This window comes from Harpia harpyja, chromosome 1 (assembly GCF_026419915.1).
Source record: "Harpia harpyja isolate bHarHar1 chromosome 1, bHarHar1 primary haplotype, whole genome shotgun sequence".
Lineage (NCBI taxonomy): Eukaryota > Metazoa > Chordata > Aves > Accipitriformes > Accipitridae > Harpia > Harpia harpyja.
In genome coordinates, this window is record NC_068940.1 from 85,610,517 (window position 1) to 85,629,486 (window position 18,970).

At 36.2% G+C, this 18,970-nt stretch overlaps 1 protein-coding gene across 2 annotated transcripts in view; it reads right to left on the reverse strand.

The window, feature by feature from the left end:
* The window catches only part of ITGA8 (integrin subunit alpha 8), a 120,958-nt gene that overhangs the window by 52,245 nt on the left and 49,743 nt on the right, over positions 1-18,970 (reverse strand). For both annotated transcript variants that reach the window (XM_052803175.1, XM_052803184.1), the window contains exons 15-21: positions 18,447-18,554; positions 11,184-11,239; positions 10,523-10,677; positions 9,256-9,393; positions 8,718-8,785; positions 7,583-7,730; positions 968-1,060 (exon numbers count right to left, since the gene is read on the reverse strand). In XM_052803175.1, the coding sequence (XP_052659135.1) occupies positions 968-1,060; positions 7,583-7,730; positions 8,718-8,785; positions 9,256-9,393; positions 10,523-10,677; positions 11,184-11,239; positions 18,447-18,554 (766 nt within the window). The remainder of the gene's footprint in view (positions 1-967; positions 1,061-7,582; positions 7,731-8,717; positions 8,786-9,255; positions 9,394-10,522; positions 10,678-11,183; positions 11,240-18,446; positions 18,555-18,970) is intronic.

Here is an 18,970-nt window from a genome sequence, read left to right on the forward strand (position 1 = left end):
GAAGAGTGAAATATTGATCTTCCATAGGACAAACCTTAACTTAGTAGGGATTTTGAAAATACTAAGGAGATTTGCTTTGGTTTCTTTGCAAACCCCCCAATTAGAAGCTGTTTATTATTATTATTATTATTATTATTATTATTATTATTAGCTTGGATTATTTGTTTTTAGTTAAATATTCATAACATTTATGAATTTATGAGCAGTGCTAGAATTCCTCTGCAAGGGCATCCATGGCCAAACATTACTGGGTTCAACAGTTATGCCTAGAACTATTTTGTCATGAAACAGGGACAAGTGATGACAATTGTGGAATGGGTAGCGCTTTTTTTATCTCTAAACCTATGTTTAATCCTTATCTGCTGTCCATTGTCAGTCATTATTCAGTTCCACTCTTACCTAAAAACAAGGCTACCAATGTTCTATCTAATGTGTAGTATGATTTATGAATAGCCGTCTTAGGAAAATGTTTAGAATGACATTAATAACTTGAAGGAAAACTTGATTCCAACCATATTTTCATGATATAAATCATGATATAACCTGATAAGACACCCTTATGCACTCAAGATGAGAATCAGGCTAAAGAAGCTGTCATTTACTATACATATCTTAAGCAGAAAGAATACTAAAAGGGAGAAATAAACAGACCACATAATGGATTGGGATTCTCTTCTTATTATACTAGTGCAACTTCTGTGATTTAAACTGAGTCACTCATTTTCTTTACAGGAAGTGAAAAAAACCACAGGGTCTAGCACCATTAATCTTGTAGAAGAACAAATTGTTAGTTTTTCAGAAGCACAGTTCTGCCTCTTATTACACCAACAATTTCCTGTCCATGTAAATAATTTGGTTTACGTGCTGCTTATTGGGACACATTCTGCTAATTGAATAGATTTCCATTTGCTCCCCTTTAAAATTCAATTAAGATAAAAATCAGTAAATGCATCTGGTTTTCCCTTACGTTTGCGCCAGCCACCATGGGGTTCCCAAGATCACAAACCACCATTCTTGTTTCATTTTCCATCTTGTAATCACAGCTCAATACACGCAGTGCCTGTAACAAAAGGACACCAATATGGAGGTCAGAGATCACAGTGAAATGTATCCAGTTGGGAAAGTGATGCCTTTTTGACTGTGACATTTCCTTCAAATTCAGTCACCTGCTCAGAGCACTATCAAAACATTTAATTGGTTATTGTCAGACAATGGGGGAAAACTGATGCCAGGGAAAAACAAACAGGAAAGTTTCCCAGTACCTTAAGAGCCATGATGAGATCGCTCTATTTCTAGTTTTAACATACTGCTTTGTTGTTGTGAATCATTCCTATAGCCATAATGACTCAACAGAGAAAAAAAGAGTAGGCAAAACTGAGTGAGGGGAATAGGCCTCACATTAATTGCAATAGTTGTGTTATCCATCACTAAAAGTCTCTATAGTGAATTTCTGGCATTGGCAGAACTTTATTGTGGACCAAATTTAGAACTTTTATTTTCCAACCTATGGTAAAGTACTTTGAACATTAAATACTTCTGTAAAAACATAAACTGTTACCTGTGTTTATAATTTAGCAACAAAGGAGATAGATAGATTTTCACATTAGCAGAAATTAAGGTTTTCATTGTATGTAGCAATAAGTAAAATTTAACTGGTTTTCCAGCAAATATTCATTCAAAGTCCAGCTTGTACCTAACATTTCTCAGGCAGTTTTGTTCGATAACTTTGAGGATACGCTCATATAATTTCCCTCTAAAGCTCTTCATGTAAAACGTATCCTAGGTTTTGGGGTTTTTTTTAAGCCTTTAGTCTTTATCACTAGTTGTTATCATCTGTAAACAAAATAGACTGTACAAAAGGAGGAACAGCTACAGAATAGTGGAAGTTAGGAGATACAGAGTAAGTCAAAGCAACAAAATGTTTTTGTTTTTTTTTTTTTCTGTTTTCCTCTCTGGCATATTCAATAAAAGAAAATACTTCCATATACGTGCAGAAGTAAACCAGCTTTGTAAAAGCAGGATGCAGCTAGTTGTTGCTATAATGCTCTCCCACTACCTTTCCTCCCATTTGTGATTCTCACAGATTAAGCAATACATGCAAGGTCATGCTCTTTATATAAAAAGACCTGGGAAATCTCCAGACCACTGACTACCAATTCATTCCTATCTGTAAAAGCCAGCATGGACATGCTGACCTTATAATTTCCTGAGATTAAAAGAAAAGATAGGCCACGTCCTAAAAGGAGCCCATGTGAAGCATGCCCTCAGTACAGACCTCATTGTACACTGACACTTTTACAATTTGCTAGGAGGAACCAAAGTTTGTTACAAAGCACGTCCAGTGCACTAGCAGCCTTTCAGAGCCTCTCTAGGGCTGGGAGTGAGGGATTTTTACAGTCTTTCCATCTGGTTAATTAGAGGTGGGAAGCAACACATGGGAGAAGAGAGGGTGTTAACACAGTTGAAACCAAACTTGTCTGGAAAACTGTTCATTTTAGCTTGATGTGTGGGTTTATAGTTTTGATTTTGTTTTGGAGGGGGGTTGAAATTGAGGTCTAAATGTTAGAAAATAAATACTCATCTATATTTGGTATTTGGTAGCTGCTTTATTAATGCTGTATCATAGACCAGCACAGAGTAAATCAGCCCTTATCACACATTTTTTGTCCTTCAAAGGCTGAGTAAACAGAGGAGTTCTGTGAGTAGGTTTTCTGCAATTTGGAGGCTATGGTCTTAGACTGAAAATCATTAATGGCACAGAACTTATATGACCACCATCACAAAAGCTAATTTGTGCAGCATAAAGATGTGACAAAGGGTCAGCTCTGATAGAATTTCTTCAATACTGAGATTTATTGCCTTTGTTTTTTCACTGATCACCTTTTTGAGGTGGTTAAGTACAACACGGGAAAATTAAAACCAGGCAGGAAGCAAGCAAGAGCAGAGACTTATACACCTAGTATTGTCAGTATTATTGAATTCATATGTAACTCAGCCAGATGGAAGGTTTTGTCACATAACCCTTCTACCTGCCACTGGTAGCAATTTATATTTTTATAGCAACACATGGTCTTTTTGGCAGTCTTGAGCAGAAGCAAACCCCCAACAATTAACACATGTGCTCCCAGGGTGCATTTTAACTAGAAAATGATTGGATACTTGAAGTAATCCAGGCAGCCTACAAACTTGAAACTTCTTCTGGTGGTCTTAGTGATGAATTACTAATTGATGCCAGAATAGTTAAGCACGACAGGCTGCAGAGTAAAACACCTTCTCTCTTTCCTTGATTAACACCTTCCAATTTTATTTTCTGAGGAAAAGTGATACATTAGGTACCAGGTGCCAGAATCTAGCTTCTCATCTAGCTGATGTGTGAAGAACTAGTGTTTGTCCTCACAAGGCTCAAATCACATCTCATCTAGCCAGCCACCATGTACTTATTCTAAGAATTTTCAGGTAAGAAGGTTTCAGGTCTTTTTCCTATTTTAAGAGAGTGTCATGCTTTAGTTCAGAAAGGCATGGGGATAATGGCTCAGAGCTTATCCATTGCAATATAAATCTGGTTGTCATCTGCAACAACTCTGCAGTTTCCAGCCTGAGCAGAGACAGTTAAGCCAAAATACATTATGGTTTTGGTGTGGAACAAATACCTATTAGGGGGTTGTATTTGCCTGATTTACTTCTACTAATTATTCCATGAGAGTTTCGGTTCCAGCCATTGCTACTAAGGCAGGACTGAGATGTTCAACATGGGAAACTCTTTCACTGGGCAAAGGGTTAGCGCACAGTATTCAGGCAATGGCTTGGGGTTCAAACACACAGTCATAGTATTGTAGTGTAAGAAATGTACCACACAGCAGGTATATACTCTGGATCTACTGCTGGCCATGAAAATGTGAGGTAATATAACGTGGTTAATACTTTTTTTCATTGCAGCTAATTCCAGTAACTGCACACCTAATGCATATGGACAGTTATTAGAAGCCAATGGGTTTCCAGTAACCAGTAAAGCTGTGGTAATTTACTCATTTACCTGGTCTCTGGACCTTCTAAGAGTTTCTACAATACAACTAATGAATAACACATTTGATTTCATTGTAAGTCATTGTATTTCATTAATCAGCTTTTGACTGAAGGAAGTATCAGCATGTGCAAGAATCAATGAAACTTCAAAATCGCATCCTTGACCTCAAACTTTAAGATCACACACATCCACTTGGCTCTCCACTTGCATACAGTCATGTACATCTCTGCAAAATGCTGCTTCATTGATACAGTTGCATGGTCTATGTACAATATGCCACAGAATCAGGCCTGAGATAAGATAATGACAACTGAGGCAGGTCAAACATTGTATTCCATAAAGCTGAAGGGAAGAGTTAGAAGGCAAGTGAATTTTCAGTTAAGTTGTAGCCTTTAACAGTGTCTGAGTGTATTATTTCAAATGATATAGAATAACCCAACAAATTGTTCCAACAAAATCAGGTTGGACAGGAAGCACTTAAGGGATAAATTTCTCTATTAGACAGACTAAATGCAGAGTAGCTCCATAATAAAGTAGCCTAATATCCTCTATAAGTATAGTTACTTTGAAATGGTGGCAGCATAATAGAATGGTTTGATTCTAAAGATTTTTCAGTTCCATCAGAAATGTATGAAGTTATTTGTTATTATTCTTATTTATTCAACTCATTACATTCATTTATTCTGCTCTCAGTCTACCTGTTTTGCTGGCTCTGAGGTGAGTATTATCTTTGCCTTAATACAAGGAATTCTGCAGTTTGGAGAAAACCAGCTACACAGAGGATTGTAAACACTGATACATTGAAGAGTCAATGAAATCCTTAGATGCAGAGCTTTAAGAGCATGATTGCAACAGGCTCTACCACAAATCTACCTGTCTGCTGAAATTACTCTGTATTAAATTAAAAGAACATTTCAGGAGCAGTTACAGATGCCCCATTGGCAGGGTGCAGCGCAAACACAAAAATAAGAACTGAAATCCTGACTCCACTGCAACCAACAGCAAAATATTAATTTTCATCTATGGTCCATGCCTCAAAGTACCAACAGACCGAGAGACCTTCTCTCCATATACCTCAGTGTTTACTCCATACCACTGTGATAATTTCTTCTGTGCTCTTGTCAAGTGGTTCACATTGCCGTATTTTTTAAAGCCCTACATGTTGAATTAATTGAGTCCCTCTTTAATTTATACTCATTTATACTATGACCCCTAATAATTTGGTCATCCTGGTAACACATGAACGTCTGATCACTCTGGGGAAAAAACTGAAAAAACCTGCTAATTCTTGGTTTGAGTGGTCTAACTACTTAACTTATACATTTAGACAGAATGAATTAAATGAGAAAACAGAACAGGAAGGATATAAAAGAATGTCTGAGTTTAAAAATGTGTTTTTCCATTCTAAATTTTCTTTTTAAATTACATAGATTGTATATTTTTCTTTGTCATGTTCACAGCAGTTTTAGGTGACATATGGCAGTACAGAAAAGCAACTGAATACATACAAAAGCCAACCTCCAACAGCAGTTAAATGCCAGAAAATTTTAGCTTTGTCTTTTTGAAGAAAATTACAATATCAATTTCTTTTCCAAATGCACTTAGAAGTGAATTTTTTAGTTTATTTAATGGAACCGTAATATCACAAAGACCACAGCTTTAAAAAAATACACATTTACAGTTTAAAAACAATAGAAAGAATAAACTTGCTTTCAGTACCATATGTAATCCTTGTGAAAACTGTCCTTGAAATGCAGAAGGGAAGACTCTAAGAATGACGTAGATAGTAGGACTAATGTTTTGATCCTTCTCAGAAAGAACATAATGACATCTCTTTGAATGGAATAAGTATGAAAAGTAAGAGAACATGAAATAAATTATGTGTTGTAGTGAACTACACAAATGCAGGCAAAACAAAGGCAATTCTTCTATAAATCCAGAAGGATTCAGAATCAGATTTGTCAAAAATGTATTTTATCTTCCACAAAATCTGAAGAAAATTAAAAAGTTACTTTTAAAAATTTGTTTTCAAAAGAAAAAGAACATTAACACTCTTTCCCAACCCATTCTAGCTTCTCTTTATTCTTCCAAAGCACCAGAATCTCCCACCTCTTTTTTCCTTCCTTTCCCCATGAGTCTACCCTGCTGGCACTACAAAATTCAATTTTTCCTAAAATACTGAAAAGCCCTGAGTGTCTTCTGTCCAGTCCAAATAATAGCTATGTGCTAATATGTGCTGTGGGTTTTGGAATAAGTGCCTCCCCTGACATCCTTGGTAGTGGCCAAAAGAACAGCCAAAGATTCCTAAAAAGCAACAAAGGAAAAATATAACAGTGTGTAGTATCTTAAAGAGAACTTAAATTTTGTAGATCACAGTCCAAAAAACCAGAGGCTGTGTTAAGAGAACAAAAGATATAGACAATAGAAAGAGGCTGGTGTCTTTACTTATTTGTTTTGTGTACAAAGATATGCTTCTGAGAAGTGAGGTTGCAGAGAATTTCCATATTCTTATCTTTGGTGACATCATTAATTCTTGTCATTTTTTTCAAACGGGGTTAAAAGCCCATTAATAAAGACACTGACAGAAGGAGAATAAGGAAATATCTTGTAAGTTACTTTCGACTTCCTTAAAAACATTTGCCTTTAGAAAGGAAATTAACTTGCTTTCTCCCACTCTCACCCTTGAGGCCCTTCTGAACATTCCAAGCACTGACAGAAAAAAGCAAGCTCATGTTGCAACAGCTTGGGAGATTTATGTGCAGATGAGGGGATTCAGACTTGCTGTCCAACAGAGAATACATGAACACTCTGCTTGTTTGCAGTATAGTGTTTCATCTTTGCTCTTAAAAAACAAACAGACACAAAAAGGAAACACTGTCTGTTTGCTACAGCTCAGCAGGACTTCAGTCAACATTAGTTCTTCTGTGAACACTGGCACATTTTACATTATAACTGGATTTTTGGCCTATCCATAAGATAAAATAATTGACTACAAAGGGAATCAACTTTGTCAAGTTTATACTGTAGTTAATGTTCAACTATTCAGGATATCAGAGACTGGGATACCGTTAATAATGGTAAAACACTGGTGTGCTGAGAGCATGAGACAGCAGTGTCCAAGTGTCTGGGATTCAGCAGGGCTCATTGACTCTGGCTGAGAGCTGGCACCACAGGATCCAAGGCTGGAAGCATTCACGGGATTCTGCACTATCACTCCCTGCTACTGGTAGGGTTTACTGGTTCAAAATCTGAATGATGTGATTACCTCCAGCCCTAGGAGAAATGTGACAGTATTTGTGTGGTATTATAACTAAGTTAATAGCAAGGAGCTAGACCTGAGCTGGCTCTGAACAGAATGGTCCTGTCCTTCCCATCTTCTAACAACATGGCTAATCTTTAGCCTGGACTGTGAGAGCAAGGATAGCTGAGAGTCAATGGAATCCCACTTCCTAAGAGGCACCTCTCTACTTGCTGTTTTCAGCTGGTATAGCCTATGTAGTTTAACCTTACTCTCAGTTCTTCTACTTTATTATCACTAACATTTTGCTTTTCATTTACCTTGTTGTTGCGTTCAACCCCGGTGTAATCTGCTTCAGGTGGAATCTTTATATGTAGCTCAGCTTCATAGGCTCCTTCCCCATCATTCCTTGGATTTATTATGAGCATGACACAGTTTTCTTCTCCAATTATTAGCTGATCTTTATCTCTATATAGAACATACTACTTGTCAGGAGTTAAAACATGCACAATTACAATTTACATATGAATAAAGCAGAAGGACATTTTGCTCTCATAGCATCTGTTCTGGAAAATATTCTGTGAACACAGAATAAAACATTTTCCATAAAAAATGACCCCACGGAAAAATATGCCAGCACCTGGCCAGGAAAGAGGTCAAGAGAAAACACCACCATGGACAATCAAAGTGGACTACTACAGAACTTGAAAGTTACTGGTATAAAATTTCAGAGCCTGACTACTTTCTAACCAGAAAGAAGTATTTAGTGTAGGAATTACTTGCCACAGGGGTCCCATCAGCATTGTTTTCTGGAGGGCACAAAGGCGGTGGGATTCCAGTTTTCCCCTCATGCCGTTGTAAAATGAACAATGACAGAAGCTCTCCTGAGACCTGCAATGGCACTATGCCCTTTCCTTTCACAGTTACATACTGATTTTGACGGCACAGAGTCAGATAACTGTCAGAGATTCCCCACTTGTCCTGCTTGGCATATTTCTCCCTCCACAGGAGGAATTGTTGCCATGTTTTGAAATTCTTTTATTCTGAGATTCATTTACTTCACTGTATACTGAGTTTAGGAGAACTGTGTCCCAAGTTCAAAGTCACTGGCACACTGAAACAAATTTAAAATCTCCTTTGAACAACAATTTGTATTATCTCTTGGCATTCAGTGAACTAGATTCACTCCTAACAAACACTTGCAAACTATATTTTACTACGATAACCATTAAACATCATGAATTTGTCTGACAAAGACACATTTTCAAGTGTATATTTCTCCATTTCTTGGTTTTCTAGATGAAATGGATGTGCAAATTTAAAATCTGGAAATCAGGTAAGAATGAGTAGCTATAAAAAATAACAGAACTGTGTTCTACATATTTCATTCTGTTAAAGCAGTTAGAAATGTCTGGAATTTGTTATATACAGCATAATTTATTTTATTTAACTTACGGCATAGCAGAAAGCTGCAAGTCAGGAATGCACAAGTTGTCCTCCCCGCAATCAACAAGAATGTAAGCCTGTATTGTTGCAAAATAAAAAAATTATAATACAGTTAGTACATGCTTCAAAGTCCAAATCACTTCATTAAATATCACTAACTTAAGTGTCTTAAATATCACTAGCACCGCCCTAGTGAACTAATCTCTTTCTCCTTTCTGTAAGTTCCTTTCTATATGAGTAGTTGGAGACTATTTAGACTGTCAGCTGCGTCCTTAGCAGAACAATTATCATCTTTCAGGCCCTTTCCCACACTAACTTAGCTTACATATTCTGGAATGCAATCAAAACTACGAACACAACAAAGTTTTGGAAATGCTTTAAAGGCCTGCCTGGTTCTATATTTATATTCAATTTACATTTTGAATTAATTAAATCCTTGCTGTGTAATTTCTGGGCATGATATTCTGTTTTAAGGATGATGACACACATAGTATTTGTAAATGCTTTTGTGTTTATATTCAAAAAATGTGGAATGCAAAATTCATACCTGTTCTGTTACTGAGCTTTTCTGGTAATAGTTCAGTATTGGCTTCATAGTCAAGCTATCTTCAACATTGGATTCATCCAAACTGTAATTCAAGTTTATATTGATGGGAGATAATTTATCTCTAAATTCTGTTTCATCCTGTGAGTGACAATCACATAATAAAAAACAATGGTTTAATGTAATTATTTCAGATTAGTACAGTATGGCAACAAATTCAGACTTTAGTCTTTATTGAAGGTAAAGATATGGTTCTTTGACAGCTGCTGGCCAAATTCTGGCAGTATGTAATGTCATTAGGAAAGCAAAGTGACTCACCAGTAACTGGAATGCCCAGAACACATTGCCTCCACAGCCCCACATCTGGAAGAAGCTGGCTGAGTTGAGTAGACTCAGAATTTTTTCAAAGCATTAGCCTAAAATGAAGCTGTTTAAGAGAGACACACAGAACCAACTCCTATCAGCTACTGCCCACCGTCCTTTCGGAATGGAGGTAGGGCATGTGTGGATTTGTGGAGGTAATATTGTTGGTTTGTTCCCTAACCAAGAATTTATATGGATTAGCAATGGAAAAACTCCACCACTTTTATTGCCTAGTTACTTCCTTACATACTGCTTGAGACTTCTCCATTTCACCTCCCACTGCATTTCTAGGACCAGCCTTGGAATCTGCTTCAATTGCATGAGGTAATTCCGGCTGCGAGTAACTACTGACCCTTTTTCCTTCACAACTTGAGTTCCACAGTTTCAATTTTTCTAAAAACATTTTAAAATATCTTAAAAGTATTTTTTTAAATATATGAATTTTAGGCCAATATTGCTGGTGACACTCCTTTAAAATATCTGTTGAAACTGAACTGGCACGACATTTAAGATGTTTAGTTGATTGTCCCACTGTGAATACTATAGGGAGAGCAATCTTGCATTTTAGTATCAGGAGATGCAGTATTTAATCAGAATTTCCAGAAGAACACAAAATGAATGTATTTGTACACAGAGGAACTGTACACTCTTCAAAGGAAGTCCTTTTTATACTTACATTGACAAACGATGAGCCAAAGATTTACAGAGGAAATTTTGCCCAGATAGAAGAATGTTCTGGACACCCAGATGAGGCTTTTCTTATCTCACATTTCTGTAATTTTGGGATCTAAGAACAATGGAAATTGTTCTTCCTTTTCCAGTGGCTCCTTTTTTTATTATTATTATCTTTAAATCCCTGATACTACTCAAATGATGATGACAGTCCAAAATATTTTAAACAACTTACTCTGAGATAAACAAGGAAGTCCTGGCAATGGAGCTGTTTCTGTCTTTCTATCACAATGGAGAAGTAATGATGTGACTGATGATAATCAAAGAAGAGGGTCCTCTTAACAGCTCCTTTCTGTTTCAATGAATCTAATTGCAATTCACCTTTCAGCACTATAAGGATACAGGTAAATCAAATATTTATTTATCTAACATGGAAAGAAAAAATATTAAACAATTCATTATGTATTACAGTTCAATTACTCTAACAAAGTCTTCCAAGCAAAACTAATCCATGCTTTAAGTGCCTGTCTGTTTAGCAGCACACTGGTTTTTGATCCAAAGTATGGAATATATGTAATTTAAGCTTTCTAATTTCATTTACAGATCATACATGTACAGGACTTCTGTCTCTTTAATTTTTTTTTTTTTTTCCCCAAAACAGAACATTCTCCAACAGGGTACATTCTTGGTTTTATTTGGAAAATGGCTTAAACTGAAACAAAAATCCTTCAAGTGAACAATACAAGCTTTGTGTTATCTCTCTCTCTCTCTCTTTTAAACTGTATTTTCTTGTATTAGGAGGATCTCACTCCTATCCTCTTTGAAGGTGTAATAAAAAAATACATCTGAAATTGAGCGGACCAGAGTAAATTAGAGGAGTATAAAACATTTCTTACCTATCTCATCTGAAATACTTTGACCTTCAAAGTCTGCGCAGACTCTTACAGTAAAGCTACGTATAAAAAAGTAGAAGTAATTATTAGCAGAAAGAGAGCTGACTTGGGAATTAGCAGTTCCCAAGTCATACCTTTTAAGTTTTCTTTTCCTTTTCTTAAAAAGATGTTCAGCACGATCTGTATTTAGCTACCTATGATATTCCCTAACTAAGTTAGCAAGTCTCCTAGGCTCCACTAATAATCAAGGAAGACAGGGTCTGAATACCTTCCTGGGAAAGGTATGGAGAAGAGTCTCTGTTCCCACTAATTCATGAGACAGCCTACAGAGATCACTCTTCTAATACTATTGGCAAAGTTAAAAGTTCCTTATGTTGAGCTTCAGCAAACCACCTCTGTATGAGGCTGTCTGCAGAAGTCCTTTCTGGTTCATCATGGTCAAGTAAAAAAAATCCTTGAGCATGTAGTCAACACCCAAGCTGTTTTCTAGCAAATCAAAACACACAGGATGCCAATGTATTACACTGGCATTACTGTAACACTTTCATGATTTCAAGAGGCTATAATTCATTCCAAACATACCAACTGAATTGTTCAATTTTTGTGGCACAAGACTAACCAGAATGAATTGTATTTAATTTGCTAAGTTTTGCAGAAGTTGGCAGGTACATGACCTAAATCAAAGCATAGAGAAACTGGTTATTCATGTGCATTATTTAGTATGCTAATGCAACACATTCTACACAGTGCAACACATTATAAATTAATTGTTTTTCATTTGCCTGTTCATAATGTATAGCAAGCTTTTCTGAGCCTAGCAATATTCTTATCACAATTATAACTGTATTATCCAAACATCGCCTCAGCCATAATTAGTTATTTCTCATAATAAACATTTATTTCCATTTCTCTGTAAGACAGGGAATAGATTTGCAGTTATACTCAACAACTGACAGGAAAAGCCTTTTATAGTTTCATGGGCTGATACCTTCTAACAAGACTTACTATAAAAATTAATTTTAAAAACCTAAAAATTATAAATGCTTATAGAAAAGTTTCACTTCATAAGGAATCTATGCAAGTTATGTAAATATTTAACTGAATCACATTTTAAAAAAAGCTTTCACAAATTACTCTGGATGGCTAGGGAAACAGTTATAATGATGCTTGTTGAGGCTATTAGCAGGGCATACTCCCCCAGTGAGTGACAAAACAAGAAATCCGTCACTGGATAGATGCTCTTGATTTTTGCTGTCACACTCCACAAGGACTTAGTTCTCCACGCTATGTTTCCCAGAGTAGTCCCTTATAATGTAACAAAATTGCTCAGGTGAAAGATTTGTGACTTCTTAAAACTTGCAAGTGTCCCTGGTTACCAATCATTCTTAAAGAATACTTTCATGGCTTCAGAAAATGTTTTGTTTTGTATATGGAAGGCTCAGCTAAACATGGATTGTAGGTCATCACTGAAAGATGTGAAATCAGCTTGTGTTAAATAAAAACATATTTGAATTAGCCATCGTTCCTAATCTCATCACTACTATTATACTATATACTAACTTCTCCATGCAGTGGATTCAAAACCAGTAACATAACCTTTAAAATAACTTGTAATCCCATTCTAACTGCATGTTTGCTTCTTCTGGCAAATGTAATGAAACTGTGCCACATCTGGGATTCATGTCACTCTCATGACCTTATTAAACACTTTCCTCTTGTGCAAAAAAATTGCCTTATGCCATTAAAATCTACTTAACTGTAGCCTTCAAATGACATTACGGTCCATGCAGAAATTGCAAATTCAGTCACATTCCTATTTCTTTACAATTATGAGTTAACACAAGAACTGATTATTTCCTAATACACAAGGACAAGAACAACAAAAATGAGAAAAGCTTGTGTAATTGCATAAATGCAATTTAGACATGAGGCTTCACAGGTCAGTCTCACATGTCATAGCATAAGAGTGTATTTTCTCAAATGTAAAGTCATGAACTGCCATCATGTATTAAACTTGGTGATCTCGCTTTGGAGGTCTCACACAATTTTTGCACCATCATGTTTAAAAAAAGGTTCAGTTAAAAATCCAGCATGAAATGCTTTACTTGTTAAACAGCACAGTTTCAGTGTACGTTTAATTTACTGTAATGAATAGAATAATTCATCATACACATTTGATAACCAAAGTCATGTTCTTAAGCATTACTATAAGAGCCAACATTTAATCCTTCCACTCCAGGCAGAGCATGTCAAAAAAGGAATGGCAGTGCAAAAAAGCAAAAATTTGGAGTTTATTAGTCTCCCAGCCTCTGGCCATGCAAGAAGCAAGACTATGGGTTTAGCAGAATTCTGCCACATGTTATTCTATGGATATTTAGTTCAGAAATAGTTCTACAGACACCACGGATTTCAATCACAAACCCAGACAAATTTAGATACGCTCATCACTTCGACAAGAATATGCTGTGGAGATGCTGAGGGGTGCTTTAGCTGTGAGAAAAAGAAAAGCAGAGGGAAAGGCAGACCACAAAAGAGGACAGGAGTCTAAAGGATTTGTGAGATTTAAGATCTGACTCTTAGGCACAGTAAGAAATATAATAGGTGAACTTTCGAGCTTGCTTATAGAAGCAATCAACCAAACAAGACAATTAACAATCAAAGGAAGAAAACTTCAGCAGATAAGAAACAACTGGGAAACACTCCATCATCCTAAAGCATGTGAACTTCTATGTGCTATCAATCTTGCCTCTCTGAAGAGATCCCCACATCGCATTTATTCTGCAGTGTCTGTCATCACTATAAGCTTATGGTTTAAATAGTATTTGACTGTAGCTACAAAATAGAGGGAAAGCCTTAAAACTGAACACACCAGCTTTTCCTGGTAATCTTGGGGCAACAAAGCAGTTTATTTGAAATAATTTTATGTTCTTCAGGTAGACAGAAACATTTTTAATATTATTAGAACAAGAAGCTTAATAATATTCTTCTTTCTTCAAAACTACTCATGGCATATATGGGGGTAGTCTCTTTAGAAGTCAAACTAAATTACCTAATATTTCTCAAAATGGTTAATCCTTAGAAAATAAAAAAAGTCAGTTACCCCCAAATAATGTTTTCCGGACTGCAGTTTGTACCAGAAAGAATTTATTTTGGTCTGGCTATTCTAGTAGGTGAAAAAAATAGGAAACTTACTTCAGGAAGTGAAAAGCAAGGAATCACCAGATCCTACCAGACATCCTTTGTCATAGTTAACAATTTCTTTAGCACACAGGATTGCACATGGAGAGGAAGAATGGATAATGCCTTAGCAGAAAGGCATTTTAAGCTTTGCCGCTATGGACTTTCCTTCTGCGTGAGGCTGGTACCCAACCTGCAAGGTCACAAACCTCTACAGAAAAATAGCAGAAGCTGCTATCGTCTACTGATGAATGACCTTTAAAGAAATTGTTTCCTCTTGGAAGAATACATAAAAACAAGTCAATATACTTCTATTATGATGCTCTACCACTTGGCCTGCTTTTAGATTTTGTTATGCCAGAGTCTAACCCAGTGACCCACAATGACCAACATAAGAGCTTTAATGCTGAAGGATTTCCATGGCTAGGCTACAACATGTGGCCAGGCTGTGGTAACACAAGGGCTGCTAGATAACTCAAATGACTACTTTCTGGATGTCTCTAGGGCTACTAAAACTAAAATCATCAAATTATGCAGCTACATTCCTGACACAGCAGAGCTCTGCAACAAAGCAATGGGCTTCCTGGGTAGCAACTGTCACCACCTGCCTACTTTCCTCTCATCAGCCTCTGGGGTGTGAGGTATGCATCTTCTGACTCTTGGCTGTATGACTTTGCTATCTGACTCATGGAGTCAGGCTGGCAAACAGTCTGTGGCAAATCTCACACAAATTCATCTCAACAAAGTACAAAGGCCCTTAGGTCCATATCCATGGGACACCAATGACATCCAGTTTCAAATTAAGTCAATGGGAAAAGAAAATACCAGCAGTAGAAAGCAGCAAAATTAGAAAAATAGTGCAAAAATTATGCAGTTAGGAAGGGTTGAAACATTATTATTTTTGGATTTTATATTTGTGGTAGGAATTTTGTATTCAGCTTTTTTTGAAGTATATGTAGAAATGTTTCATTTACTGAATATAGCTGACTCAAAACATAAATATTTTATTACTGTTTTAATAATAACAACACATTTGGAGAGAAAAGAATGACAAAAATTTTTCAAATTAGTTTTTGATAGTAGCAACTTGAGGATCAGAAATTTTAAGCAGTTTGCCTCTGGTTTAGTGGGCTTAAAGAAGGTGGATAGCTTGGTTCCCTGAAGAAGCCTACAAGGCACATCTCAGATTAGACATCCAAACCTGAAAAGCACTAACAAATAAAAAATATATTCTGCAAATTGACTTTTTATCATGATTGGACACTTCTCTGCTACTTAATTTTTGATAAGTCAGGTAACTTCTCCGACCTCTTGCTCCTCTGCCAAATGGCAGTAACAATATTTGCACACTATCTTAAGTTAGTGAGAGGCAGAGTAAATAAAATTTGCAGATACAATTTAAGCACAAAGTAGCAACAAAGCAGCTAGTGGATAATCAGATCTAAAATGTTAATAAAAATACCAATGCAGAGATAAATTAGACCTCTTGATAGCTGGAACCCAGTCTTGGACTTAATAAATAATATGATGTGGAAACAGCTTTTGCAAAATGTAAATGTTTTATTTATTTACCCCTTTTTACAGAAATTAATCTGCATCTTTCATGCTTTAACAAAAAAAATCTTTTTACATTTTCTTTAATAGCTTCAGAGTTGCAGAATTTGTTCTAAATTTGTTAGTTTGGGGAAAGAATTGTATGTTTCTAGAAGTTCAGGACAATTCTCTTAGGACTGTGCATAAAAATGACTTTTTGTGCATGTTTCCTCTGTGCTTCATCTTTCCAATTTATATCATGGCAAAAATAATATTTTCTAATACTTGAAAATGTACAGTAATCCACATTATTCATACATACACAATTCCTGAAACTCTTCTGGTAGGAGGTTTCGTTTCATTCTAATTTTGCAGTGTCAGTTGGTAGACATTTTATACAAGTTGCACAGCTGGCTAAGAGATACAGAAATCTATCCGATGGGATGGAGGAATTCTTTGCCTGTTGGAGTTTCCCTACTAATTGTTTTCATATGTACAATACAAGCTTATATCAACTAAGGAGAAAAATTATGGCATGGAAAATTGCAGCTGCTCTTCAGTCATTCTGTAATATGAAATAAATCTTTAGGGAAGAGTATTTTAGAATAAAACAGACAGAAATTAAATTATGCTCCTGTTAAAACTCTTGTAGATAGGAACAAAACATCTTCTGGCTTATTGTAACACAAAAATGAAAAGTAATGAAAAAACTACATGTTAAAGGAGCATACTTTGTTTTTTCTCCCCTTTTTAAACAGTATCTCACAGCAGGAATACTTCTTTAACAGAGATATTTTTATTTATTTCTCTTGTGCAGAAAAACACCTTTTCCTTTCAGTAAACTGTTGGTAAATGTTATGGTTTTAAAATCTTTTCCATTACGGCATAAAGCACTCTTAAAAAGTCTTTAAAACTGCAGTTCTGAAAAAACATGATTTGCATCAATGAACATGCTTCAGCCCAGTGTTGATATTTTAAATTCTCTATTACATCAACTATTAAAAGGTGCTTGAATCAAAAAATCAGGATGGATCTTGATGTGGATCCTATTCCAGAAAGGCCAAAGCTTTTCAAACTTCTGGGACTGCATAGTTTTACTGAGTGCCTTCTACATTGCTCTGTAGATGGGCAATTTTCTACACAGGATGTAGAAATGAGGAACATTATGACAAATATGAGAAGTCCCACAGTGTAAAAGAATAGAGCAAAAGTGAAAATCTCTTGACAGCACCATCCCAGATGCATTGAAGACCCATATATTTAGTGGTTTAAGTGTATCAGAGTTAAGTTCCTTTATGACTCTTAAATGAACTGCTTCTGGTCATGATTATTTTTTATGGTTTGTATTTATCAATTTGTTCTAAAAACTCTTTTGCTGACTCTTACATTTGAGATGAATCTTAGAACTCATCTCCTATCAGGGATGTCTCCAGTGTGGGGAATCCCTCTGATCACCTCTGATTTAAAAGCAGTGCAAAATTTCTGCAGGCACCTTATCTTCTGGAGTCCTCCTTTACACCTTGACATTCTTTCCATCCAGCCCACATCCTGGCAGGCTTTCTGCTTCTAATGTGTTTAAATAAAATGATATGACTAGTTTTTATGTCTTAGCAATCTGTTCCTCACAGTCTTTCTGGCAGGACTTACTTGTATTTTATATTCAACTTGCACATGTTTATGCTCTGTTTTGGTTTTAGTTTCCTCATTTGTTATGATTTCCACTTTTAAACAGTATCTTATGTATTTGTTGTAGCTGCTTTTATCAACTGTTCCTGGAGTCCTTTCTAAATGACTGTTTTTCTAGTGCAGTAAACGTGCCTTTATGTAGTATTATGTGCTATTAGATAGCCTCCAACTGTCCTGCAAGCATTTTATATTTGTAACAGATCTTAAATTGTTTTAATTAGCTTCAAGTTTTTGAAGGTACTTTTTCTTTTCAAAGTTAAATGCTACTGTGGTGGAGGGTTTCTCTTTTAAAGATATATGCAACGTTGTCCTGTACGATGCACTAAAAAAAGCTTTCCTCCAACTAATGGCAGCCAGAAACAACATCCTGTGAATTGCTCCCAGTATGGCTAGCCAGGTATCTTCCCTCTTCCATAAAGGACTGAGATCTCTCTCCAACAGAAAATGGTGGGCCCACCAGGTCTTTGCATCACTTTCGCTGTTACATTTTCTCAACAAAGACGCATGTTTTGACAGATCAATGTTTCAGTGTTTTGTCTGTCTCAGCTGTTTCATGTTTCATTCATCCAAACACTGCATATGAATTTGCAGCTTGATCCTAGGAGACAATGAGCATCCTCCTATGCAGAAGGAGACTCCATGTATCAAAGGACTCAACTTTTAGCTACTTCATTTTGAGAATCTGTGAAGTACTGAAAGATATCAAAGAGAACTGTGTTCTATACAGGGTTTTTTTGTTGTGCTCATAGCATGCCTGAACATTTTTTTCGAACTTTGAACAAGTTCAACAAAAAGCTGCAAGAAAAGTTAGGAATAGGAAGTTATTTGAGAAAGAGGATGAGGATGTTTTTTGTCTAATCGTGAACTTACCAGGCGACCAAAAGCTGAAAGCCAGGGAGCTGACAAGTTTTATTGTCTGGATTCACAATCATAGGGTTCAGAATGAGCTGAGCATTCACTGTCACAACAGGTCTGGCTCTGAGGGACAGAAATAAGGTTCACTGCATACAGAAGGAGCACATTAGTACCTAAGTTCCAGCAGAGAAAACAACTCAGATGGCCACAAAAGAGCTGGAAATGTAGGGTTACTTGGGAGAAAACACTTTTATAATGCTGCTCCTACCCAAAAGAACTTTTTTTTTTTGGTTGGTAATTGTGATACCTCCTACTATGACATTCTGAAAGTTCTTCATGAAAAAATGACAGGTTAACAGCATCACTGAAACAGTATCCTATAGTTAACAATAGGTGTGTCCTAGGACTGAGGCACATCAGACACATTTAATCACATTGGGTTTTCACAAAGGGACAAAGTCTGCCTTTGGGGATTTACAGCAGTCCTTTGGCCATTGTTTTATACTGTCGGATTTGTTTTATACTGTCTCCATTAACAG